Source organism: Pseudorca crassidens, chromosome X (genome assembly GCF_039906515.1).
Source record: "Pseudorca crassidens isolate mPseCra1 chromosome X, mPseCra1.hap1, whole genome shotgun sequence".
Taxonomy (NCBI): Eukaryota; Metazoa; Chordata; class Mammalia; order Artiodactyla; family Delphinidae; genus Pseudorca; species Pseudorca crassidens.
The window spans coordinates 43,852,792-43,880,307 of NC_090317.1; the positions used below are offsets into that span (position 1 = coordinate 43,852,792).

Here is a 27,516-nt window from a genome sequence, read left to right on the forward strand (position 1 = left end):
GTGCCTTCTGAAGCATTTTCAGATAATCCTAGAAGTCAAGGAAACATAGATTGAAAACCCCTGTCCTGGGGTAGAGCATCCCACTGGTATACTAGAAGTGGGTTATAGGTGTATCAGAGATACTGCTTCCCTCAATGCTCCGAGTAGTTGCAGCAGGGAATGCAACAGCGACTCCAGCTAGAGTCACTGGGGCTGATGCCTTTAATGGAGAGCAAATGTACAAATATGATCATTTTCTATGTGTGCCATTACATGATAAAGATTAGGGGGCACTGATCTAGAGAACAGAACTATTCAGTATATAGCCATGGCTATAAAATAATGGTTCTGGTGTTCTTGTGTGACTCAGAAACTGGTTCTGAAAGTAGTTTCAATGTTTCAAACAATTACAGCATAAGTGTAGGGCTTTCCATGGGGGCCATTGTAAAGAATAATATTCATGGGCGCTTACAGTTTGATGTTTGTTAAGGAGTACAATCAATCTCATATCATATTGTCATATTGTATAGAATCAAGATAGTTCTGATAAAAGATTAATGCTTCATATTCTTAAACCACAATAGCATAGCTATATATGAAAGTTACATAATATTTCATGGGCCTAGAGGAGTCTACTGTACTCTTTCCAATGCAACATTCACTTTCCATTGTCATGTTAAAATGACATTCCATCATCAAGGAGGAGAGGGATTAGCACTTTCTTGATTCAAAGAATGCACCTGGAAACACATTTCATTTTGCGTTACTATTCCTCCCAACCATTGCTACCATACTAGGCATTTTGTCTATTCTTGACATATTTTAGAGTTTTCACAAAGTACCTAACTGGGCTGTGGGGAGTAGAATAGCAAGTTTCCCCTGTCCAGATGGAGGATTAACAACTTCTGGAGAAAAAAATTTCTACCCCACGCTTTTATACTGTGCTTTATTTTGAATACCACAACATGAGAACAGCCAAGTTTAGTTTGCTGAATGTTCAACATGCACAACAAACATTTTTCAAATTTCTGGAGTTCTCCTCTCCTTCAGGGAAACTTTGGCAATGACTATCGAGAGGGACGTGGCACCTCTAGGAAAGAGGTAGCCAGAGATTCTTTCAGATTTGCTGACAGGGTATGTAACACTGTCCAGCTGAGAGTAGGTGTCCAGAGATAAGCTAAGAGGGTCCTATGAACTCTTAAGGCAAAATCTGCATGTTGGTTTACTAAAGATGTTTTATCAACTCATGATTAATTATGATGATGTTTTGAAGCTTATTTTATAAAATAATGACCAATCTCTTTAATCTGAAGAACTTGAAATATTTATATAATCTTTATAAGGCTATAACTGGAAAGCAGTTTTGCTCACTGCAAAGCTTGTGCTTGTCTCAATAATAATAACCCCCATTCTGTCTTGAGTTGTATTTGCATGTACATATCAGTTGCCAGTCTACTGACTGTGGTTGTTGCCTAAGGGTGGGCCCGTAAGAGAGTTCAGGACCTAAACTCTGTAACACAATGTCAGCAAGCTAAACTCTTCACTCTTCTGTTTTAAATTTAGTTCACAAAGTGTAAAGTGGTACAACTTTTCTGTTCTGGTTGTCAGTTGGTGGTACTTGTCAGGGCTTGAATCTGGAGATCATATGGGAGGGGCAGCAATGAGGGGGCATGAGTAAAATAGGCAAAGTGATGCATGCATGTATATACTCCACTCCTTCTCCCACTAGGTGATAGGGTCCATCCTTACATCCCTAGAATTAACCCAATGGAATATAGAGGTGCGATTTAACTGTCACATTCATATACAGAATATTTATGTAGCCTTTAAAATGTTATAAAAACAACAGAGATGATTTTTCTGCCTCTGAGGATAGCAACGATTGAAAATATTGATACTGAATGTTGATAAGAATATGAAGAAATAGACATTCATGCACCATGGGTTGAGGGGATGTATTTTGAAGGTCAGTAAGCAAATATATGTAAAAATTTGAAAATATCCATGAGAAGAAGAAAATCAGCCCTTAACATCCATGAGCTGGCCCAGCATTCTCAGCTAAGTCTTGGTGTTCTCTTGTCGAATATAAACAATTTCACAGAACATTAACATCCGATAAGGCCACTCTGCAACTGTGATATATCAAGACAAATGTAATCATGTAATCTGTAATCATGTATGAACACAGAGAAACATTGTCCCATTCACAAAAATGGCCAAATATCCTCCTATTCTGGCTAATATAAGTGGCTGCTGCTTCTTTACCTATCACAACTCTAGCCTTGACCTAGTCTTCCCCATTTGTAGAACAAGATTTATTTAGATACCAAATCATAGAATTACAGTTGACCCCTGAAAAAACATGGGGGTTAGCGGTGCTGACCCTCCACGCAGTTGAAAATCTGTGTATAACTTTACGGTCGGCCCTCCCTACATGTGATTCTACATCCACGGATTCAACCAACCATGATCATGTAGTACTGTAGCACTATTTATTGAAAAATATCCACTCAGTTCAAACCCATGTTCTTCAAGGGTCTACTGTACTCATATTTCCTGACAGCTTTCAATCTACAGCAAAGCCTCACTTCCTTAAACCCTCCTCCAAATCACCTAACACAAGTCCTAATCCTAAAATAAGTTGTTTCTAAAACCCCCTTACTGAAGCACCCCATGATTCCCCATGGTGTGTGTTCTTCCTCTCTATAACCTAACTTGTTCAAATATTGGTGGTTTTGGCTGGAGGGCATTGCCATTCATGATCTTTGACAAAGTGGCTCTATTTGAGGGCATTGCCATTCATGATCTTTGACAAAGTGGTTCCATTTCAAGGAATTTGTCATACAGAAATATTCAAACAGGCATGAAGACATAAACAATGATGCGTCACTTCTCACAGAAGAAAAAATATAAGAATATGCTAAAGAATAAGAATATGAAAGAATAAACTAATAAGTATGTTGCATAAAAACTATAAAACGCTGCTGAGAGAAATTAAAGGAGACCTAAATAAACAGAAGATTCAATATTGTTAAGATGTTAGTTCTCCCCAAATTTATCTACTGATTCAAAGCTATCCCAATCAAAATCCCAGCTGGAGATTTTGTAGAAATGGACAAGCTGACTCTAAAATTCATATGGAAAAGCAAGAGTAAGAATAACCCAAATAACTGAAAAATAATAGAGGACTCACGCTGCCTGATTTCAAGACATTATAAAGCTACAGTAATCAAGACAAGGTAGCATTGTAATGAAGATACACAAGTAGATCAATGGAACTGAATAAAGAGTCCAGAAACAGACCCATTACATACAGAGACAACTGATTTTTGACAAAGATGCAAAGGCAACTCAGTGGAGAAAGAAGAGTCTTTTAAGCAAGTGACACTGTACCAACTGGATATCACTATGCCAAAATTGAACTTCAACCTATATATAAGGTGTACCATATATAAAAACTCAAAATGGATCATAGACCTAAATATGAAACCTAAAACTGTAAAACTTTTAGAATATAGTATACAATCTTTATGACCTTGGTTAGGCAACAATTTCTTATATTTAACACAAAAACACAATTGGTAAAAGAATTGTTCTTCATTAAAATTAAAAAGTTCTGCTTTCCAAAAGACATTTTTAAGAGAATAAAAAGACAATCCACAGACTGGGAGAAAATATTTGTAAAACATATATCTAATAATACACTTATATCCAGTATATATAAAGAACTCTTAAAAATCGACAATAAAAAGGAACCACTCAATTTTAAAAAAATGGGGCAAAATATTTATACCTACTTCACCCAATATATATGGATGGCAAATATGCATATGAAAAGATGTTCAACATCATTAGTGATTAGCGAAGTGCAAATGAGAACCACAATGAGATATGGCTAAAATTAAGAGATCAACCATACCAAGCGTTAGCAAGGATGTGGAGGAATCAGAACTCTCATGCACTGCTGTGGGAATGTAATATGACGCAACCATTTTGGAAAATGTAAAAGTTAAATGTATACCTCCCATATGACCCACATCCCACTCCTAGGTAGTTATCCAAGAGAAAAGCAAATGTCCATACAAACAGTTCTACAAGAAACAGTTGTAGCAGCTTTATTTGCAGTAGCTCAAATCTGGAAAAAACCCAAATGCCCATCAACAGATGAATGGATAAACTGTGCAAACTGTGGTATAGACATATAGTAGAATACTACTTGGCAATAAAAAGCAATGAACTATTGATACACAAAACAACATAGATGGATCTCAAATAATTATGCTGAGTGAAAGAAGTGAGATCCCCTTCCCTCCAAAAGAATATATGCTGTATGATTCCTTTTATGTAAAACTACAGAAAATGAAAATGATTCTATATTGTCAGAAAGCAGATCAGTGGTTGTTTGGGGACAAAACAGGGAGAGGTGGGAAGGAGGCATTACAAAGGGGCATGAAGAAACTTTTCAGGGTGATGGGTATGTTTGCTATCTTGATTGTGGTGATGGTTTCGTGTCTGTATACATATGTTAAAACTTACCAAACTGTATACTTTAAATATGTGTGGTTTGAGGTATGTCAATTATATCTCAATAAAGCTATTAAATAAAAGCATGTGGTAGATCTGTATAATACTAAATTGGAAAGATAACTGAAAAGACAAAAAGGCAAGTTGCAGAATACTGTAGTTCTATTTCTGTAAGAGAATAAATTTATGCATATTCTTTATTCAGATGATATGCAATGAAAGATTAGGGCACTATGCACCAAATGTTAACACAGGAAAAACATTAAGAGATTCAAAAATATTTGTAGAAGCCTCTTTATTGATATGGAAAGATGGTCACAATATACAGTTAGTGGGAAGAAAGGCAAGTTACAAACAGTATTTACAGTATGATCTTGTTTTAATTTCTTAACTGTTTAAAAATCTCAAAGCATATAACCCAATATTTTTACACACTGAAACATTCTCTTCAGCTCAGACCAGGGGTTATAATTCCTACCCTGAGTCTATAGCTATAGCCCAAGTCCTGGGAATGCTTTCTGGACCGCAGACTTCCAGGAATCACTATCACGTAGATTGAGGCAGCAGCTCCTCTCCTAGCTTTCCTGTTTTGTGTTGATGAAGCTGCAGTTCTGGGCCTGGGCCTAAATTTCTCCAATTAAGTTTATCCTGTACAGTTTTAGCTGGTACAAATGCAGAGAGTAGGCTTGCCTACTAGTAAAAGATAGAACCGTTTATCTTTTCATATGACACACAGGAGAATAAATTATAAATGGTAAACAAATTAAGGTATAATTTTGCAAGGAAGAAAAAAGCAATTATCTTTTAAACTGTAAGGTATGAAACAATGTACAGAATGATTCCAGTTCTTTATTGAAGAAGACAGGAAGGACACATAGCAAATTTCAGTTGTTTGGCTCCAAATCTACATTTCATTCATTCAACAGTTTGGGGCACCTACTGTTTCCCAGACACTGCCAGTTCAAATCCATACGCTCATCCCAGACTTTTCTTCTTACTCCAGCAAGGTTTAGCCAAATGCCTAATGGACATGTGCATTTAGAGGAAGTTAAGAATTGCAAGACTGGCAGGGACATTACCTACAGCAAAATTGAATCATTAAAACCAGTCTGTGAGCCTTGAAGGCTGCCACACAAAAAGTGGAAGAGGACTATAAGGTAGTGCAATGAGAGCGGGTTTTGGTATCAGACAAAACAGCTATGCCACACTTGCCTGCTGTGGGAATCTAGGAATAAGTATTCAACCTCCTTAACTGCCATTGGAGGCAATCCAGAATAACGAGTTATAATCATAAAAAAAATACCAGTACATAGCTCAGAGAACCATTGTTGAGAAGAAGAAACCTGTAAAATATAATGCCAACACAGTATCTGACATGAGTAGGTACTCAGGAAATGTTTCCTCCCTACATCTACCTCCTTTCTCTTCTGCAAGATTACTTGACATAAATGAAATAGCCTAACAATATAGGAGTTATAAATGTAGCAGCAAAATAAAAGATGAATATTACATTTTATCTGAGATTCAGGGCCATTTGTGTGTTGTAGAATGAGTTATCTGATGCAGGTAGAATAGGGGAAAAACAGCAATTCCTTTTACATTAAACAGCCGGTAGCAACCCTGCTTTCTTTACGTATTGAGAGTGCACATTTGGCAATGAGTGTGTGTGTATACATATATATGTGTGTGTGTGTACTGTTAGATATCTTTTTGTGTGTATATGCCTTGTTTCTACAACTAGATTATAAATTCAAGGATATTATCTTTTTAAATCATTTGAAGCTGCAAATGGATCTAAGCAGATACTAATGAAAAGTTAGCTTACTTATGATGCACCAATTTGCTATCTTAAATGTTAAAAAGCTCCCCATCTACACAAGAGAATAATCAACAGATGTTTTCAACTCACAATGAAATATTAATTTGACACCCCAAAATGGTCTAGCTCAGACCTAGACTGTCACAGGTAATATTGTGTTAAAGATGTAATTTATAACATGCACATTGTAATAACCAAAACATTACGCATGGCTCTTTGGGAACACACAGCCTGTTAGAGTTTGGAGATTGTTCAAAGGGTTCTCTTCTATATCTAGCTCATTTTACATTGTTTCGATGATCACTTTAACTTCACGGAAAATGGCCATGAGTGTATTATAACTCAAATGATCAACAACTACAATTGAGCCCTTTCTGATATGCTCCTTTATGTTAATAAATATGGCCACAGCACTAACGAGATTGGCTTTTGCCTCTTTTTGGTTAAAGATGAGTTTTAATGCTGCTAATGCTTTTATATTGATCATGTCTCTGGCTGCAGTTGGATTTTCAGACATATTCAAAAGTACTTTCAAAACAAGATTTCTGGTTTTACGATTTCCCAGGGAGAGCAAATGAAAAAGCTCTGAAAAGTAATTGGCAACAATGTGGTGATGGTTAGAATCAGTAGCCAGTTGTCCTAGTATCTTTAATCCGGATTGCTGTCCAGGTGAGTTCAAGGGAAAAGACATGGTTTCCTTACACATATGCTTAACATGTAATTCAACCTTGCGTTGTCTTTCATCCCCAGAGGGGGGATTCAGAGTAATTACAGCCTTTTTTCTCATTTCAGAGGAAGGAAAACTAAGCAAGCTTTCAATAAGTGTCACTACACCCACCTCATTAATGAACTCTTGGGCAAATGGATGAACATTAATGATCCCCATTGCAATTTGAGCTATTTTATGAATGAGAGGATCAGTAGTTGATTTAAGTAAGGTAACAAGTTTTTCAAACTCCTCAGAATCCATGTAGCATTCCATTTTGCAAGGGCAAGCAAATGGCTTAATCCCATTCACCTCCCTGATCCTGATTTGGCGTCTAATCTCCTCTATGGTCTGGATACAAGGGTCAGAACCAAATGGGTACTCAGAGACAGGCTGTGAGCTTGAGGGAGTGCTCCTAGAAGGGCACGCTGTTGCCACAGGCAAAGAATGGGTATTTTCCTCAGCGGAGGCCAGGACAACATATGAAGGAGGCTTTTTCTCAAATGGGACTTGGGATCTAAAGCCTAACACTGCTGGAGTTACAGCAGGAGCTTTGGGCCAGATAGTTACCTCAGACCAGTCCTTGGGCCTATCTTTTTCATTAATTTCATCCACAGGCTGGGGCTTAATTATCCTGCTCACAGGTCTAGGGTTAGGGTCAAAACTAGTTTCATCTCCATCCCAAAACCAGCTCCCAATAACGTTCTCCTCCTCCTCCTCCTCAGCCCCTGGCCTAGCCTTGCAGTTGGCCCCAGCCACAGGCTCCAAATTCTTAGCACAGGATGGGGGACAAATATCAGCTTTACCTTCATCCTTAGCACTGAAACGATTACCAGCCTCTTCTCCATTCCAGAACCAGGAACCAACACTGGCTTCTTCCTCAGCCCAAAACCAGGTATCAATACCAGTCTTATCTTTACACGTAGACCTGGACTCAGCACTGGACTCAGCACTAGCCTCAGCCACAGAACAAAACCGAGATGCTCTAGTGGCCTCATCTTCAGCTTTGGGACTGAAATCTGCCAGAGCTCCTTCCTTCATCTCAGTAACAATCTTGTTCTTAGACGCTGCCTTCACCTCTGCCACTGGATCTTCCTGAGTCCCTGCCTTGGCTATTGCTTTGGCCTGGGTCTTGGCTACAGATCTGACTACGCCAGTAGCCTCCCTCTTGGCTTCAGCTTGTACACCAGCCCTATTTTCAGTTTTGGTCTTCTTTTTACTCTCATTCTTTCTACTCCTATTCTTTCTACTTGCATTCTTAACCCCAGCCATAGTTGAAGCCCAGTTATGTAGATAGCTCTATACAGTCTTGGCTTTGGTTCTCAATATGTCCCAGGTCAGTATCTTAATATTCTTTTACTGGGTTGAAGGTGATGATCTTCTGTCACTTCAAGGTCACCACAGCCACCACTGGAGATAGGCCTGAGGTGGAAGAAGAAAATGGGCTTTGAGTCTCTTCCAACTGTGCTTTTCTATGCAGAGAGCCACAAAGGACATGTAAAAGTAGAGATAGATTGTGTGGTAGGAGAAGTAGAATAGTATAAAACTCTGTTACCTCATTTTATCCCTTCCACAGTCCCACTAATGCCCAACAATGCCCTGCCCAGGCACTTCCATACTCTTGTCTCTGCATCAAATAGGAACAGAGACGATGGGAAAGCTTGGTGAAAGTGAGAGAGGCTAAGGAGTGTCCAGCCCCTTTGGTATATACCACTATACTCTATAGGTCTATCTGGTAGGCCTCACACCAACCTGCACTGATCTGGTGCAATTTTCTCCTTTCTTGCTTCCAGTGTTGATAAGCCCTATAGTCGACTCACAGGCAGACCTATGGACAAAAACACAGGAGGGATTGGAATTTTAAGTATTTGGTAGACAGACATGCATTCTGGCTTCTAAACCCAATACCTGCCTTTCCAAATCTAAGGCTTTGTGAATATAATGTTTCTGGCCTCCTTGGTCCTCCTCATGGCTTCCTTCCCCACTTCCTAGGTATCTATCAATTACCCTATAGGCACAATCCTGGCTCACCCTAGCCCCATTTCCTATACATAAATGTGAGGGCAGAGGTGTGTGGGAAGTTGGAAGACAATGGCTCCAAGATATGATCTGGTCTTACTCGCCAACAGCCAATTCCCATTCCCAATCAATAGGGGTGCTCAGGCTCACACTCACCTTGGATCCAAATGAATAGCTTTTGTCCTCTTTCTTAATCAAATTCAAAGTGAACAGCTACCTGCAGATTTCTACAGTACTCTATAAAGGAACAAACCTATGGATAGACAAAAAGAGGAAAGAAAACAAAAGAGACTGAGATGGCCCAACACCCATGACAAGTGTTACAACATATGCTTCTGTACATTCAAGGCCATGTTAAATATCTCCCACCTGTCTTCTCCTCCCAAATGATCCCCCATCCACTCCCCAAAGACCTGCAGCTTGTCTAATCACACCTCCCAACACTAAAGTCAGTCATTTTCCTAGCAGAGGCCACACCTTCCTTGAACAAAAAGATGAGGTGCAAGAATGGGTAGTGGAACAACTGTATTTAGAAGACAGGCAGTGAACATAATGGGGACTACTATTTCAATACCATCTTGCATGCCCCTGCCTTTTCCCCTTCCCCACACATACATAGTTCCTATCTCATTCACCACCTATGCCAGCCAGCCCACATAGCAGGTGTCCTCAGGAGATGCTACCCTTACCACTACAGAACAGTCCACTAGCTGGAGAAGAGTCACGCCCTATAGAAAGAGAAGGGGCATTCAGCAAAACACCAAGAGAGTATGTTGACAATGGTAGAAAAGTATCAGGTTAGTGAACAGATTCCCAGAATTCAGGTCCTAAAACCTCCTTTTGAAGAATCAAGGAATAAGTAAATAAATGTCTCTCAGGTCTCAGAATTTCCCAGGAACTCCACAAAATCTTCTGTGGGACTGCTTCTGCACCAAAATGAGAGGGGGCTGTGAAGGGTAGCTGGGGTTTGGGTTTCCAAAAACAGAAAATGAAGATGCAAACTGACTTCACGCGTTCTAAATTGACCCTTCAGAAAAATTTCCTCTCTATTCTGAAGAGCCATTCTCACACCTTAACATATTAAGGTGGGCTAGGATGTTGAGAAAACAGATCCCAAATGAGAAAGATGGATTAATACATTATTTATTTACACGGATCCTTCCTGTGAAAGCCTATTGACTCCTCAACCTGCCATTTTCTTGCATTTAATTGGGTCCAAGACCTAAATATGGAAGGCAACAAAACTGCTGTATTAAGAGGCACATAAACTTTTCATTTTGGTGTCTTCATAATCTACTCGCTCAGTTCCCCTTTCACGGAATGTGCCAGACCTACCGCGCACACAGGACACTCTGGCATCAAAGAGGCGCCTGTGCGAAGGGACAGCACCCGGCACGCGAGGTCCCACAGACCCCTTTCCAGAATAAAGGCCCGGGCGGGCGGGCCCCCGCGCCCGCCCGCTCGGCACCGGGCTCTGATCGCCACCCCAGGCGGCCTCTCCGACGCCCCCACCCCGGCTCCCCTCCGCCATTTCGCCCGCAGCAGCCTCCCCCACAGCCCTCTCCTGGCACAGGCACCGTCGACGGCGGGGCGCGGGCGCCCAGAAAGCCCGCCGGGGAGCGGCCGCGCCGTTTGCCTCCCCAGGACCCGAGGAAAGACCTGCGGCCAAGACCTCGCGCCCCAGGACCGGTCCGCGCCGGTCGCCGCCCCCTCAGCGCCAGGGGTCCCCCAACGATGCGCACCTCTCTCAGAGACCCGCTCCGACCCGGTTGCCTCCCCCTCGTCAGGTTGCCAGGGTCCGCGGTGCAGGGTGTGAGCCGCTCGTCGCCCCCGAGACACCCCCAGTTGCTTTCGCAGACGCAGGGTCCCGATGGTCGGCCTCCCCCTCCTGTCGCAGCTCCTCACTCGGATTCCCACCGCTCGCCGTGCGGGCAGAATGGCAAAGAGGCGTCCAGCCCCCCGCGCGGCTGCGCCAAACCCGGCAGGGGCTACGAAGGCTGCGGCACCAACCGCTCGCGGCGAGGGTGTCGGGAAGGGGGCGGAGGGATACTGCACGAATGGGCTCGACGCCCCCTCCCAGACCCACCGTAGTTCCGACCCAGAAAGGGGCGGGGCCGGGAGGAGTCCCGGCCTCAGGGGCGGGGCCACGCCGGTCCTCCGCCACTACTCTTCGGGCGACCACCCTTCCCATCCCGCACACTTCTGGCACCGCAGCGTGTGGGGCCACTGGGCGGTGGGCAGTGGGGGCCGGGGTCGGGAGGGTAGGGAGGGGCCGCGCTGGAGGGAGCAGCGGATGGATACAGATCGTCCCGGGGTGTGTGTGTGTGTGTCTGTGTGTGTACCGGCCTGATCGGAGTCCGCCCCCCTACCCTCCCCCATCGCGCGTGCCATCCTCCCTGGGCGCCAGTGGCAGAGGAGCTGTGAGGACGGCCCTCCCCGGGTCTGTTTTACACCTTCTGGGGCCGCGGGCAGGAGGAAGGTGGGAGGCGGCGCCCGTGGAGGCCGAGCCACTGCCCCTCTTCTAAGGGAAGGCAGCCCTAGACAGACCTCTGGCTTGAGGAAACAAACCACCTGTCTGCGCCAGTGTCGTCATCCTGTCTGCCACACTGCCATTTTCTCAGTCGCAGTGGTAGCACGGTAGCACACTTTGCCATTTCGTCGCCCCCGCAGTTGCCCAGGAAAGAGGGCCTTTCCCTCTCAGGACACGCACCGGCTCAGACAGTCCTCCCTGTCTCTCATCCCATAGCCAGGTGTCAGGCACCAGGTAGGGCCGGTCCTGGCTTCTCTTCCCGGGTTCTGTCAGGTCTTCTCTTGCAGTTGCCTTCAAGTGCTCATCATCTTTGGCAGGGTGGGAATGTGGCAGGGATTAGAACCAACTGGGATCTCACACACTTGCCATACACACCAGTCTAGTTTATCTATTAGGGCTATTAACAAATAAATTATTCTTATTTTTAATTCCAAAATCTGCATTATATCTGAGCCTGGTTCTGATGATTTGTGTCCTTAAATAATGCTTTTTCTTGCCTTTATTATGTGTTATAATTTTGTGTTGCAAGCTGGATATGATGTGTTGGGTAATAGGAACTGAGGTAAATAGACGTTCAGTGAGAAGCTTTATGTTAAGCTAGTTAGCAGTTGGGCTGTGTGTAATGTTTGCTGTAGCTGCAGGTGTCAGTCTTCAAATTCCTCTAGCGTCTTTATTTTTGTCTCTCCTCTTAACTTTGTGTTTCCCTAATTACATCTTGCAGAGAGAGTCTGCATCTTGCAACTCTTTCAGCTGCACTCCATTGTTACTACACTGGAGGCCTGTTAGCATGTAGAGGAGAGGAAGTGTTATATAATCTTCTGGTTAAATTCCAGTCTTTTGTGGGCCTGTCTCTAGACTGTGACCTTCACAAGTGTTTCTTTAGCATCTTTCTCCCCTTTACAGGAGAATGGAAGGCTAGAGTGTGCTGGATAGGAGGAATGCCTTTCCCTCAGCTGGGATAAGGCTCTGGGAAAGTCTTTTCCGCTGGAGATTAGGCCTTTGTTATGGAGAAGACTCGGGGGTGTATTTATTTATCTTTTTTTTTTTTTTTCTGTACGCGGGCGTCTCACTGTTGTGGCCTCTCCCGTTGCGGAGCACAGGCTCCGGACGCGCAGGCTCAGCGGCCATGGCTCACGGGCTCAGCCGTTCCGCGGCATGTGGGATCTTCCCAGACCGGGGCACTAACCCGCGTCCCCTGCATCGGCAGGCGGACTCTCAACCACTGCGCCACCAGGGAAGCCCGGGGGTGTATTTATTGAGTGTACACTTCCCCTCCCACTGCCAGAGCCCTGAGGAGATCTTTCTGGAATATTCACTATGAGAACCTGCTGGAGTTCCTGGAGGTAAAGCCCACAACACTGCTAAGACTGCAGGTCCCTAGGGGTTTCTCACTCTCCTGCTATTCCACCCTCAGTCTCTATCAATTTGTCAAAATTCCCACTTAAGTGTTCTTACCTGTTTATGTCTAGCAGTTTCTGCTCTATGTAAAGAGATATAGGCTGTGACTCTCTGGATGTCTTTTCTCCAGAATTTGGGGTGGTCATTTGCCCTGTGACCTCAGTTCTCTGATGGGTCTAAGATAAGTCATTGATTCTCAGTTTGTTCAGCTTTTTTCTTGTAAGTACAGGAACAATGACTTCCAAGCTCTTTATATGTCAGAACTGAAACTGGAAGTGTGTCCTATGGATTTTAACAGAATAACTAAAGACGAATGAACACAGCTTTCATCCTCTTCTTTTCAGCTGAACTTCAGATCTGGGAATAAAGTTGCCCTTGAAAGCCTAGCTGCTCCATAAATACCTGCTCTTTTCCCTCACAGGTATAGAAAATTTACGTGACTCCCTGAACCTGGCATCTCAGCCCCCAAATTCTTAACGTGGAGTGCAGATTAGAATTCAGACTTCCTGAATCAAAGTTCCTGGTGGTGAGGTCTGAGCAACTGTGACTTAACCCCAGTAGAAAAGTCATCTCTGTTACCACCACCACCACCATGAAGCGGCAGTGCACTATACTACTAGGTGCTTGCTTAGACTAGAGTTACCAGTTTCTGATCGCTGGAAGCACTTTCTAAAAGGAGGCTGCATGGGATTTTCTCCCCTGGGCTCTAGCGATGCGCACCTCTCTCAGAGACCCGTTTCTCTGACTTTCTCCCCTGGGCTCTACTCTGGGACTTAGCCAGACTTCAGAGCCAGGCAGTCCAAAGTTTAAATAGAGATTTTACCACTAACTATTTGTGTCATTTTGGAAAAGGTACGTAATGTTTTTATAACTCAGTTAAGTCATCCCTCAAAGGGGATTGGTAATAACTACTTCACAGGATTCTTGTACACACTAACTGAGAAACTATCTGATATTCTGAAATATCTGCAAGTGTCAGGTCTTTCTAGTTCCTATTAAAATTGTGATCTAGTCATATTATGGGGTGGGCTGGGGAAAGCAGTAAGAGTAGATGAAGTAAGTCAGAAAGAGGAAACCAAATACCGTATGCTAACACATATATATGGAATCTAAAAAAAAAAAAGGTCATGAAGAACCTAGGGGCAAGACGGGAATAAAGACGCAGACCTACTAGAGAATGGACCTGAGGATATGGGGAGGGGGAAGTGTAAGCTGGGACGAAGTGAGAGAGTGGCATGGACATATATACACTACAAACATAAAATAGATAGCTAGTGGGAAGCAGCTGCATAGCACAGGGAGATCAGCTCGGTGCCTGGTGACCACCTAGAGGGGTGCGATGGGGAGGGTGGGAGTGAGGGAGACGCAAGAGGGAAGAGATATGGGGACATATGTATATGTATAACTGATTCACTTTGTTAGAAAGCAGAAACTAACACACCATTGTAAAGCAATTATACTCCAATAAAGATGTTAAAAAAAAAAAAGAGTAGATGCTATCTCCACGGTGGCTTTTAGAGGTCATGATTGCTAAGACATCACCGCTGTGCTCTTTCTTACTGCAACCTTGGTGCTTTGTATATTCTGTGTTGCTTAACATAACCCTTTACTAAAAGAACATCACTTTTACATAAGTATGCTCCCTCCTCCTTGTGGTGATGTGCCACAGGGAGGCTGATCCAAATTCCAGAAGTGAGTCTGCTTGGTCTAAGGATAATGCATCCCCTTGGTACTCTGGTTCAGGAATGGCTGGTGATGTAACTCTGCTCAATGAGACATGAAGAAGAGAAGATTGCAGAAGGATTTCTGAGGAAAGTGTCCTCACTCATAAGACAAAGCCATCAGTAAAGGTATCTCCTTTTCTTCCTTGGAAAGTTGCTTGACTCCTTGCACCCATCAAGTTTCCAGCCTTAGGATGGAAGTTGATATTATGAATGGCAGAAGAAAGAGATGGATAAAAGCTGAGTCCTTAGCTGAATCAAACAATCACCAAGACTTCTCTGCCTCAGTACTTCTGATCTGTGGATAATAAATTTCCTTATAAAGTTAGTTTTAGTTGAATTCCTTGTTATATGGAACAATCCTAAATGTTATGTATGCTCAGGCACAAAACAATGCTTCAGTGAGTAATAGTTCCTGACTTTTGTCTGTCAGTAAGCCCTACCTCTTAAAACCAGTGGCAGAACTCATGTTTCCACATGAAAGGAAAACTGTAGATTCTGAACATCTTGCCTAATGATTGCTAGAGGTCTGACAACTGTGATTGGCTTCTGTTTTAGATTGAAAAGGAAGGCTTCAGGCAGAAAACCTAAACCTTACTTATCTAGGGGGTTCAGAGGTACATTAAATACGTGAGCTTATAGATAAGCCTAGTTTCAATTCAGAGAGTCATTGTGTGGAAGTGCACCCATGTGAAATATCCATAGTGTAAAGATATCAAAGGTTATCTGCTTTCTATCCTGAGGACTGAACTGAGGTAGAGAAAGATAAATTCATAGTGTCAACAGCCAGAAAGTTTTGGTTAACTTTCCCCAGGTGCACTGTACTAAGCAACACAGGTATAGAAGGAGGTGGATATTTGGGATTTATCAAGAGCTGAGATTTTGCCAGGACAGTGGAGCCAGGCGCTAGAGGATGAGGTAGGTGAGTAGTAAAAATGATGGCCCATTAAGTTGGGAAGGAAGGAAAATCCGGAGTATGCTGATTCACAGGTAGAAGGGGACAAGGGGCAGGGAGTCTAGCAACACTCAGGTTCAAGTTTCTTTATGATGAATAAAGTACTTTGCTACAAGCTGTAAGGAGGAGAAAATCTGATGATGAAGATAGTCATGGTGATGATGGCAGCTTTTAGTGATAATTAGCACTAGAGGGATATATTGGGCTGGCAAAAAAGTTTGAACGAACTTTTTGGCCAACCCAATAGATGTAGTGTAGTGGCAACACATGCCAGCTCCAGATTCAAACTACAAAGGTTTGAATCTCAGCTCCTCCGCTAATCAAATCAAGCTCTGCTAACTGAGCTTGCCAAGTTACGAGTCTGTGCCTCAGCTTCCTCATGTGTAGAACAGAGACAATAACAGCATCTACTCTATACAGTTGTTTTGAGGATTAAATAAGTTAATATATTTAGAACCCTTAGAAGAGTATCTGGCACTTATAAAGCACTCATTAAATCTTGATATTAACAATAAGTACAGTCACCCTTCCATATCCCGGGTTCCGCATCCACAGATTCAACCAACTAGGGATCAAAAATATTTGAATCAAAGAACTCCAGAAAGTTCCAGAAATCAAAACTTTAATTTGACACACACTGGCAACTATTTATGTAGCATTGGCATTGTATTTACAACATTCACGCAGAATTTACATTGTATTAGGTATTGTAAGTAATCTAGAGATGACTTGAAGTATATGGGGAGGGGACTTCCCTGGTGGTCCAGTGGTTAAGGGTCTGCCTTCCAATGCAGGGGACGCAGGTTCGATCCCTGGTCGGGGAACTAAGATCCCACATGTTACCAGGCAACTAAGCCCAAGCATCACAACCAGAGACAAGCCCATGTGCCGCAACCAAGAGCCTGTGTGCTGCAAGGAAGACCCAGTGCAGCCAAAAAAAATAAAATAAAGATGTTTAAAAATAATAATAATAAAGTAAAGTATATGGGGAGATGCGCACAGGTTATGTGCAAATAATGCCATTTTATATAAGGGACTTGAGCATCTGTGGATTTTTGTATCTCTGGATGGTCCTGGAACCAATCCCCCCTGGATACAGAAGGACGACTGTACTATGAAAAGTAGTAAAAGGCTCAGGCATTGAGGTCAGACTGACTGGGGTCTGATTCACACTTTCAGAGTCCAAGTTTCTTCCTCTATGCTACCTGGCCCTCAACACTAGTTCTGTCTTATTCATAAAAAACGCTCCAGTGCATGATACAAAGAAACAAATGCTAAAATAGGGGTGAATAAAATACTGTGTACGTACATAGGATGGAGGCATTACTTTCTACCAAGGGGCAAAGAGTAAGGGTGAGAGTATCAGAAAGACTTCAAACAGGCCCTAGCATTTGAGCTGAGCCTAAAAGGATGACTGTGTTTCCTACAGGCAGAGAAAGGGCATGAGGGCATTGAAGATTGAGGGAAAAGCCTGGGGAAATGCACAAAAGTAGTAAAGCACAGAGTATAGTTGGGTTGGAAAATAGCAGATAGTCCCATGTGGCTTGAGTGCAGGCAAAGTGGAGCAGGGCATGGACTGGGTGAGGCACGAGTGAGTGCCTCCTTAAATTGTATCTTTATCTCATTCTGGTCCTGGCCCTGACTTGGAAGAATGTGTTAGAAATGGAGATGGAAAGGTAGAATTGTATGGGAAAGTACAGGGACTTGAAACCCTCCATTGGGGACCTGGTAGTATTTTATAGACGAGATCCCACTGAAGGCTGCTTTTTTGAAATTGGGGGCAGAGTAGAGGGTCAGCTGTGCTGTAAGATACCCTTCTTTCATTCATGATTGGACAGATGACAAATTCACTCTAATTTTATCCCCAGGCAGCAACATTGTAGGTCAAATGACATCTGAACAGGCCCTGATATTTATTACATGAGATAGCCCATAATATTTATCCCGAAAGGGGGCAGAAACAAAAGGGCTATATGAGTGTTGAGGTATTTACTTCAACTACACTCCCAGGAAAAAACTGAGGGATGATCTTGGCCCTAACAAGTGCTACTCAAGGAGTGATCAGAACAGAGATAATCATCTTCATGCATGGACACCCCCCACACACTTACCCAGTGCTTTGGCTGAGACTGAAAAAACCCACAGGCGTGAGTTTGTTAAGCATCTGCCCTGGGATGCATGTGGGACTTAGAGGTATCTCTCCAGACTGCAGTGTGAAGTTCCCCAAATATAAATGCAGTACCCCCAACAGGAAATACAGGCTGAGGGAACTCTGATAAGGAAAAAATATAGAGAGAACTTTAAAAATCATCTAAATTGTAGACGCATGCCACAAAAACATATGCTGCTTTTTTCACCCATAATACACTGGTAGGCTCTGCCTCCTTTATTTTAACTTGCTTATGCATGATGCATAGGATCAAAGGTCAGTTTACAGATATTAATCTAGGGGTGGCTGCTAAAAATAAGGATGTGTGACACTATTATTCTGACATCAGTTCTTTGACACCAACTACCTGGAGTTAGCATCAGACTCCACAGGTTTAAGGGTGCAGTCCCCAATAATACTGCCCCCACTTGAGATCAGGTGTCAGTTGCAAGACTTGGGGGACCACCCATACTTCTGACTGACCAGTTATAAATTCAGGGGTTCCCACGACCCCCTCAGTTTTGATAAAAGTGCTATAAGTTTGATAAAAGCAAGTTTGCTCTAAGTTTGATAAAAGCACTAAAAGTGCTATATGTAGAATTATAGTTTTATTAGAAAGGATAGGGCTTCCCTGGTGGCGCAGTGGTTGAGAGTCCACCTGCCGATGCAGGGGATACGGGTTCGTGCCCCGGTCCGGGAAGATCCCACATGCCACGGAGCGGCTGGGCCCGTGAGCCATGGCCGCTGAGCCTGCGCGTCCGGAGCCTGTGCTCCGCAACGGGAGAGGCCACAACAGTGAGAGGCCCGTGTATGGCAAAAAAAAAAAAAGAAAGGATATACATAGGACAAGGTCTTGAAGGGTCTGAGATATACAGATTCCATGTCCTCTTCACATGGATTCAGGGCAACATCACCCTCCCTGGATATCAGTGTGCTCACCAACCAGGAAGTTTTCACTGGGGTTTCATTACATAGGCAGGACTGTTCATGTGATCGAACCCCAAATCCAGCCCTCCTTCCTTCCCTGGAGTTCCTGCTGGCCTAAAGCTCCAACTCTAATCACGTGGTTGGTCCTTCTAGTGACCAGATCACATCCTCACAACCAGAAGCTAACTAGGGACCCACCACAGTCCGTTCATTAGCATAACAAAGATACTCCCAGGGCTCAAGAAATTCCAAGGTTTTTTCAGGCCCTGTGCCAGGAACCAAGGACAAAGGTTAGATATACTTTTTCTTATACCACATGATGTTTGAGGTGTTTGTCAAACTCTAAAACAGCACAGACAAGACAACAAAGCTTGAGGGGAAAGGCCACAACCTAAACATTGGTCCTGATACTTATATTACCAGAATTCTGGAGAGTGGAGGGAGGAGGATAATACAAAGGAGGCAGGGGGTAAGAGAGGAGGAGGTAGTCCTAAGGCCTCAATCTCTAATTTTACCCACATGCTCACAGGAAGGGGCTTTCCTGGTGGCGCAGTGGTTGAGAGTCCGCCTGCCGATGCAGGGGACACAGGTTTGCGCCCTGGTCCAGGAAGATCCCACATGCCTCGGAGCGGCTAGGCCCGTGAGCCATGGCCGCTGAGCCTGCGCGTCCAGAGCCTGTGCTCCACAACGGGAGAGGCCACAACAGTGAGAGGCCCGCGTACCGCAAAAAAAAAAAAAAAACAAAAAAAAAACCCACAAAAAACATATATATATATAAACAGGAGGGCCTGAAGTAGTATTACTGCATAGTTTCAACTCTATAGTGAGTATAAAAATAAGGATATGAGTGGGCTTAGGAAAATTCATTACTTCCTAGTGGCACTTTCTTAAACTGCCTTGGTATCCAGTGGATGCCAGGGTAGGGAGAGAGAGGTGGGTAGGGGGAGTGGGGATAATTCAGTTAGAAAGAGGACAAGGACTTACCAAAGGCTGCTACCTAGGATAAGACCAAAGGAACAAGCCCTAAGAAGGGGACAGAGAGCAAAACACAAGGAAGAGAGCGAAGTGTCTGCAGAGCGGACACATGAGACCATCCATAAAACAGTTTCCATAGATGGTTCCCAGAAAAACCCTATTCTGAGGCCCAGCACAGTAGCAGGAGGGAGCCTAGATGGAGTATCAGCTTTTGAGTTCCTAGATGGGAGGGAGCTGCTGCCTGGAGCTCAGGTCCAGGTATCATCTTGGGAGTTGAGAAGCTTGGCAGTATCCCAAAGAGAAATCCTATGTGAAGGGCCCAAAGCATCCAGATTCCCTCCTCCTGAGTCTGTTAGCTCCCATTCCCCAGAGCTGCCCAGATTGGGGTTCATTCCTCTCTTGCATCTCCAGGCAGCTGGAGCCTTGGATCTCCCCCCTCCCCCAATTATGAGCTTGTCTCACAATCTGGAAAAGACAAACAGTAGAGAATGAGTGCCAGCTAGGTGGGAGGAAGGCAGTGTAGCTCACAGTTCGTATCCTCACACCTGCGTTTACTGATCCAGGGCCACCGGTGTTCACAAATTGTCACTTCACCATTTCCTCTCTCTGGGCTCCCCTGAAGCCAACTGCTTCCACGTGTCCACCTCTCCCACCCACACAGAGAAACAGAGTCACGCAGCGCTGGGCGGGGAGATGAGGGTGGGGTAGGGGCTTGCAGAAGGCAGGAGGGAGCGCGAGGCTCCGAGACACTTCCTCTACCCGGACCTAGTCTCCACCACCACCTCCCACGGATGCCAATATCCGGCGTCGAGCCCACCTCCTCTAGCAGCGGCCGATGCTTCCCTCCACGTATGCCTCCCGCAGGATGACTTCCTGCCTCTTCAGCTCCTGGACAGAAACAGACCCTGGCTAAGACGCTCGCGATTGGCTGAGGGATTGTGTCCTCAGCCAACAAAGGCCATAATTCTGGGCGCCTGAGGGATTAGCTTTCAGGCTAATGCAGCATGGAGAGACACTCACCCACGCATCCACCATCACGTCCGACCACTCCTCTCACTGCCGTCTGTCAAGCGTCAGGTGCAAGTCTTTCCCATCCCTTTTCAGTGCGACACACCTCCACGCCGGTCTAAGTGAGAGTGCGGTCACGTGACCCACAGTTAGCCCCACGTGACCGCGCAGTCGGCAAGTCCGCCGCAGCACGCAGGGCACAGTCTTGTGCCTCTGGGGTTGAGCTGCTTGCTAGAAGAATCTGAAGCTCCTGATGGGGTGAAGATAGAGAGCTGAAAGGAAGGCTGGATTCGGAGCCAAAGCTTCCAGCCCTAAGCCTGGGCCTTGCTCTGTAGGAGCACAGGGCTGGCGAGGAACACCCCATGAGGAGTTTGGAGACCAACTGACTTTCAGTATTCTGTGCAAAACTCGGGTGACGTATTAAAACACACACAGGATCTGTCTTGAAAAATACTGATAGCCAAAACAAACATTCAATCTCCAATTTCCACCACCAGGACGATCTCTGTTAGCACTTGTGGTTTGTGAATGGAAGCAAAACTGCCACTTTGCCCTACTTCCATAAACCTTGCAGCCTAGAATCGGGTGGTGGTGGGGAAAGCAGGTTGCACTGTCAGAAAAATTATACAAAAATTGGGAAAAGACAACATAGGTTACTGGATACTTGTTCAGTGCAGTGCTGGGCTTCACTTTCTGTTGATAGAGCAAGTTTTCAACCCTAAGAGACTTATGTTAACTTGTAGGTATTTTGTCCAATAGCTATGGAAATGATTTATGTCCAGTGGAACAGATAACATAAATGGTTTCAATTTATCGCCCTTAAGATATCAATCAGTTTTGTACTTGATCCAGCAATGTTATACTAACATTTATTAATTTTCTATGTGTGTATGAAATTTAATATACATGTTTTGTTTATATTATTGTGTATATTGTATATACACATCTCCTTCAACCATTCTCATAATCTTAGCAGTTGTTGTGTTGAAAAAAAACTTCCATGTGTTCATTTCTAATTTACAAATCATAATTTTACCTTTTCAAAAATTAACATCCTCAGACAAAACAGAAATAACATTTCACCATGTCTAAAAATAATAAAACATATGATATTTCCCATAAGCCTGTATTCCCTCTCCAAACCAACTCTATCCCTGACTTCCGCAATTCTTGTCTTAAGGTATGGTATGATGTTTTTACTTATTACTGTGGAAAACACACATAACACAAAGCTTACCATTTTAACCATTTTAAAGTGTACAATTCAGTGGCATTAAGTACATGCACAATGCTGTGCAATCATTACCACTATCTACTTCTGGAACTTTGCTGTCACTCCAAAAGGAAACGTGATGATCTTTCAAATGCAACAGTCATGTAAAAAGGTTGCCATCTTTGTACAAGAGACTAGTATAAACTTAGCAACCTTGGTAATTTTACTTTTCTTTAAAACATTTCATAAGCTAATCTTTCTGAAGTCTCATTCCTTTTCAACTTTTCTAAATGAGTTTATCTCTTAAAAATTCTTTTTAACATATATTCATTTACATAACTGTATCCTTTCCAACATGTCCACCTACAACTTGAGGCACTAGATGTAAGCATATTAAAAGAAAAAAATCCTTGTCTAATTAATTTTTGTATCTCCCCAATGTCTGTCACTGAAAACTTATTTAGCATAGTGTATTTTCTTCCAGATTATGGAATATATGAAGTTTCTTAGAAAGTCATATTGAAATTGCACAGAAATTGTGTCTATTTACACAGTTTTTAAAATGGGATCTAATTTTCCACAGATGATGTCACAGTCTTCTCTATTACACCAGATATAAAAGCATGTGTCATTTCATGCCAATAAATAGAACATTTTTAATAGCTGCATGGTATTTCCTTAATACTTTCCTTGGATTAGGATCACAAAGGAAAGCTTATTCCTGACTCCATTTAATTGGTGTGCTGTTGTACTCTTTCACTCTTCAGGTGGCACTGAGCAACACCTGTACTTTGTGTTGCAAAATGTGCAGATCTGGCCCAACTTAGTTCTCCAAAGTGGCCTCATTCCAACTGCATCCCTCATTAAACTTGTCTCACCTATTCCAGGCAGACAGGTTATATCCATACTACTGGAACAGATTTTCCAATTACACACTTTTCTTTACACCGCCACTGCTCACTTCCAAGAATGACCTAATGGGTTGTCTTATCCTACTTTTCAGTGACCAAATTTAAGTGCGTGCCTCTTCTCTGAAGCATTCCTCAAGTACCACAACCCACTGTAATCTCTTCCTTCTTAAGATCCAGGAATGGGATTTTCCAATGAAGGTATGTATGTCATACTACTCATTGTCTATGTTTGTAACTGTGCACATTGTATCTACACCTCGATTTTGAACTGAAGAAGGGTCACTTCTGCCACTTTTCACACAGAACTTTATTGAAAACACAGACTTGAATAGAGAACCATATGTTTAAACAATGAATAGCAGGGTAGGTTACACAGGCGGCTCAGTTCATTGGAAGCTCAATACTGAAAAATACAGCAATGGACAGCAAGACAAATATCAACAAATTTTTTTCAGCACTAATAGTCATTTGGCATCCACAAAATGATCCAGCTCAAACCAAGAATTGGACAAAGTTAACATCAGCATTAAAATATAAGTTACAAAATAAAACCAGACTGAAAACGAAAGCACTACTCAGGGTTCTTTGGGAACATAAGGCTGATCAGAGGCAGGTGGTTAATCATATTAGCTTTGCTGTCCCACCTCAGGATCATTCTGATTGTCTATTTGGACTTGCAGTTCCTCAGCTAACTTCTCAAATTCATGGAATGCAGAAATAAGCGGCTCAAGACTGAAATCATCATCAATTAAGGACATTGTTCCATTTTTTATAATACTACTGATATTCTGAAACATTTTAATAACAATTTGAATGTTATCATTTGTCTCTTCTATGTTAAAGAGACCCACAAATATCGATAGAGCCTTGGCACTGAATAGTTTTTTTGCCACCATAGGATTTTCAGACAAATTCAATAACATTTTCAGAACGTGAAATTTTGTTCTTGCATTGCCTGTGGTTAATAAGGAGAGAAACCCAGACATATAATTGGCAACGAGTGTGTGATAGTCTGTAGTTGTAGTGAGGTGTCTAAGCATCCTTAATCCAAGCAGCTGCTCAGGGGAACCCACGCTATGAGCAAGGGTTTCCTCACACACTTGACATATGAATGTCTCAATCATGTTTAGATTTGGGTAAGGTGGAGCCATATGAATCATATTTTCCAAAAAACTTGTCCTAACTCGGGAGGAGGGATAATTGAGCAAAGTTTCAATAAGTGAGACAACTCCTGAATCGCGAATGAAATCACGGGTAAACTGAGAAGCAGTCCTCATACCCATGGCAATCTTAGATATTTCATGAATAAAAGGATCTCGAATTTTGTCCATTAATAGAAGGAGTTCTTCAAACTCTTCAGGACTAATTTTAAGCTCACACTGTATGCAGCTGCAGGACCAACTCTCTGGCTCTGCACTCTCCCTGGTCCTAAGATGTTCTCGAATTTCCCTGACTGACCGGTAGGACGGATCATACTGAAATGGGAACTCAGGGTCAGGCTGATCAGGCTGAAGCAAAGATCCCTGCTCTTCCCCTTCTGGGGTAACTTCCACATTCTTGGGCTTTCCCTCAAACATTTCAGAGTATACGGATGCTGCTTCCTCAGGAATTCTAAAGGGGCTTGGGGATGGGAAGCCAATCCCATGACAAGGACCAGGTTTGAATTCAACAGTGACCTCTTCCCAGGTTTGGGGCCTGGATGATACATTAACTCCCTCATCAGCTGTATCTCTGAACCTGGGGCTAGCCTTGTACACAGGATGGGGATTTAAGTCAAAGCAGGCCTCATCCCTGTCCCAGAACCAGGACCCAAATATGGCCTCTTCTTCAGACTCTGGCCTGGTCTCTTCTCTGGCCACAGCACCCAAACTGGACTTTTCCTCCGCCCAGAACAAGGATCCACCAATGGCCCCCTCCTCGGCCCCTGGCTCAGATTCACAAATGGCTGAAGCCCCAGCCTCCATACTGACCTCTTTCTCTGCCCAGAACCAGGACCCAATAATGACTTCCTCCTCAAACCTGGGCTCTTGTTTGACCCTGTCACTGTTATTAACATCTTTCTGGGCCCTGGGCTTCAAGACAGTGTTAGACTCTTCCTTGTCTCTGGGTCTGAATCTACTATTGGCTTCTTCTCCAGGTAAAAACCAAGACTCTTTATAGTACTCGTCTTCAGACTCAGATTCAAAAAAGTCCTCTCTCTTTGTCCTGAGCTTGGACCTCATATTTGCCTCATCCCTGACTCTGGGCCTGAACAAATTATTGGTATTTTCTCCAGCCCACAAGCAGAATGGGTTGCCAGACTCTTCCTCAGACCCAGACCAGGAATCAATATAGGGTTCTTGCTTGGATCTGGGCCTGGATCTGGGATTAGGCTGATGTTTGGCCCTGTGCCTGGACCTGGTATTGGCCTCTTCCCTAGGCCATGATCTGATACTGGCCTCTTCTCCAGCCCAGAAAGAGGACATTGTAGAGGTCTCATCTGCTGACCAGAATCCAGACTCATTAGAGGCCTCCTCTCTGGCCCTGGACCTGGGATAGCACCAAGACCCCATATTAGTTTCCTCCCCCGATCCAAACCAGGGTTGGATTCCTGTCTGAACCTGGGAGCCAGGAAAGGTCTCAGTGTCTACATTGACCAGTTCCCTATCCACAGATAGGGCCATAGGTTTAGCAGCTGACCCAGACTCAGTATTGACCAGTGGCCAGGTTACTGCATTGGTCTGAGACACGCCCTCTGATTGCGACATTGCCTCAGCCCCGAACTCAGTCTGGGCCCAAGCCTGGGCTTCATCCTTGGGCCTTGCCCCAGGGATTGCCTTGGCTTCAGTCTTAGGACGTGCCCCACCTACTGCCCTGGCTTCAGTTTTGAGTCTTGCCCCTGCCATTGCCTGGGATTCAGTTTTGGGTCTTGCCCCGGCCATTGTCTGCGACTCAGCTTTGGGTCTTGCCCCAGCCATTGTCTGGGACTCTGTTTTAGGCCTTGCCCCAACCATTGCCTTGGACTCGGTTTTGGGCCTTGCCCCAGCCATAGCCTTGGACTCAGTTTTGGGCCTTGCCCCAGGTGTGGCCTGGGTCCTAACCTTTGGTCTGACCACCATTGGGACTTCATTCTCTCTCTCAGCCCCACCTCCAACCTCTTCTCCAGGCTTCTTTTCAGGCTTGGCCTGGACACCAGGCTCAATCTCAGCCCCAGTCATAATACAAGTTACAGAGGAGTCCTGATTAAATACCACTATCCCAGTCTCAGCCTCTACCACAGATCTGTCACAGTTTTCTATCTTCACACTCTAATCTTTCGATGATTCAGGTGATACAGTTGGAAACAAAAGTTAGAGTCAATCACCAGTCCAGCAGTCAATCAGCCTCCTTTCCAATCCCAGTCTCAGCCAATATTACAGACAGAGTGCAGAAGAAGCACAACCAAACTGGGAGAGGATGGATGGTTCCCGGGTGGGTGCACACCTGTTGAGGGTGGTGGTTAGCAGCAATTCCACCACCACCAGAGATGCCACTGAAGATCAATCTAGGAATCGAGAACGACGTGCGGCTTTGAGTCTCTTCCAACTGTGTCACTCCATGCAAAGACCCACACACAGAGACTGGACCTTGAATGCTTCTTGGGAGAGTTAGGCTATCAGAAAGTCTCTCTGTTATCCTCATTTCACCCCACACCCTTTACCCCCAGAGCTGTCACACTGCTTTGCTTGCTACAACACAGGTGAGAAAATGGTGGGAAAGTATCTTGGCAATGGGAGAGGCTGAGGAGCCCTCAGACCAGACCCTAATCACCCTTGGACCTGTGCTGGTCTCCTCTACCCCACCCAAAAGTTGTACCCATTCTCATACCTGCACTGTTGTGGTGAAATTTTCCTCTCCTTGCTTTGTTCCAGTGGTGTTAAGCCTTAAGCAAACAGCAGGCCATCCTATGGATAAGTAAACATACAGGAGAAATTAAGTCTGAGTGCTTGGTTGACAGGCAGACACCCTGATCCCTGATGCAAATATCTCTTTCTGTTTAAGTGTCTAATTTGTCTGATGTTTCCTGTCACTTGATTCCTGCTCTCAGGTCTTCTCCGCCCATTCACAGCCCAATCCACACCTACCCCAATAGTCCTAATACTCCTGCAGGAAATGAGAAACGGGTTCTGCAGCAGTGTGCAAATCAGAAAGAGAGTAAGACATGTGAATCAAAGACACCCAACTGGATCAAAAACACCTGTCAATCTTCCTCTGTAGCTGCCCCTTGCATTGCCCCACTTTGCACAAACCTCCAGAGATTTAAGGCAGTCTTTTCCTTCTTTCCTTCTTTGCAGAAGTAACCAGCCTTAAAGCAGACCTATGGACCAAAGATAAAAAGGTTAAGACAATCAGAAGACCATGATAGCAACTAAGCGCCTGATGGACAGACCAATATCAAGGATAGGACTCCATATACTGTCTTTCAATATTCAGAGTCCTCTTAGTAGAATATTCTCATTTTATCTTGGCCCTCTATTTCAGCATTCCAGATAACAAACATCTCTTGACGTCATATTTTTCGCATTGCTCCCTTCTCCAATTCTGAGGATTCACCACTAGGTGCACCACATCCTTTGCCTTGCGCATTATAAATTGGGGGAAGGGCGCCCGCATATTCTAGAAAACAGGTTGTGCAGTGGTACTTGTATTTATAATTTGTCCCA

General features: G+C 43.9%; 2 protein-coding genes across 6 annotated transcripts; both read right to left on the minus strand.

The window, feature by feature from the left end:
- Nucleotides 1–4,788: 4,788 nt before the first annotated feature.
- GPRASP3 (G protein-coupled receptor associated sorting protein family member 3) lies at nt 4,789–27,164 on the minus strand. Of its 4 annotated transcripts, XM_067722633.1 has the most exons (7): nt 27,103–27,164; nt 26,681–26,757; nt 20,723–20,828; nt 20,520–20,590; nt 9,204–9,300; nt 8,781–8,856; nt 4,789–8,450 (listed from the first exon to the last, which is right to left on the minus strand). In XM_067722633.1, the coding sequence occupies exon 7, from the start codon at nt 8,298–8,300 to the stop codon at nt 6,606–6,608; it is 1,695 nt and encodes a 564-aa protein (XP_067578734.1). In that variant the 5' UTR covers nt 8,301–8,450; nt 8,781–8,856; nt 9,204–9,300; nt 20,520–20,590; nt 20,723–20,828; nt 26,681–26,757; nt 27,103–27,164; the 3' UTR covers nt 4,789–6,605. The 4 variants fall into 4 exon arrangements, with proteins under 4 accessions (XP_067578734.1, XP_067578735.1, XP_067578733.1 ...); XM_067722634.1 differs by lacking the exon at nt 20,520–20,590; XM_067722632.1 differs by lacking the exons at nt 20,520–20,590; nt 20,723–20,828 and having other exon boundaries at nt 27,103–27,163.
- Nucleotides 23,124–27,166, minus strand: GPRASP2 (G protein-coupled receptor associated sorting protein 2). Of its 2 annotated transcripts, none has more exons than XM_067722622.1 (3): nt 27,103–27,166; nt 26,681–26,757; nt 23,124–26,357 (listed from the first exon to the last, which is right to left on the minus strand). In XM_067722622.1, exon 3 carries the CDS (start codon nt 26,029–26,031, stop codon nt 23,461–23,463), a length of 2,571 nt encoding a protein of 856 aa, XP_067578723.1. In that variant the 5' UTR covers nt 26,032–26,357; nt 26,681–26,757; nt 27,103–27,166; the 3' UTR covers nt 23,124–23,460. The 2 variants fall into 2 exon arrangements, with proteins under 2 accessions (XP_067578723.1, XP_067578724.1); XM_067722623.1 differs by having other exon boundaries at nt 23,124–26,447.
- Nucleotides 27,167–27,516: the final 350 nt, after the last annotated feature.

Excerpts from the sequence above, each read along its gene's own strand:
- GPRASP3 (XM_067722634.1), bottom strand. The coding sequence starts at position 8,300 with ATGGCTGGGGTTAAGAATGCAAGTAGAAAGAATAGGAGTAGAAAGAAT.
- GPRASP2 (XM_067722622.1), bottom strand. The coding sequence starts at position 26,031 with ATGACTGGGGCTGAGATTGAGCCTGGTGTCCAGGCCAAGCCTGAAAAG.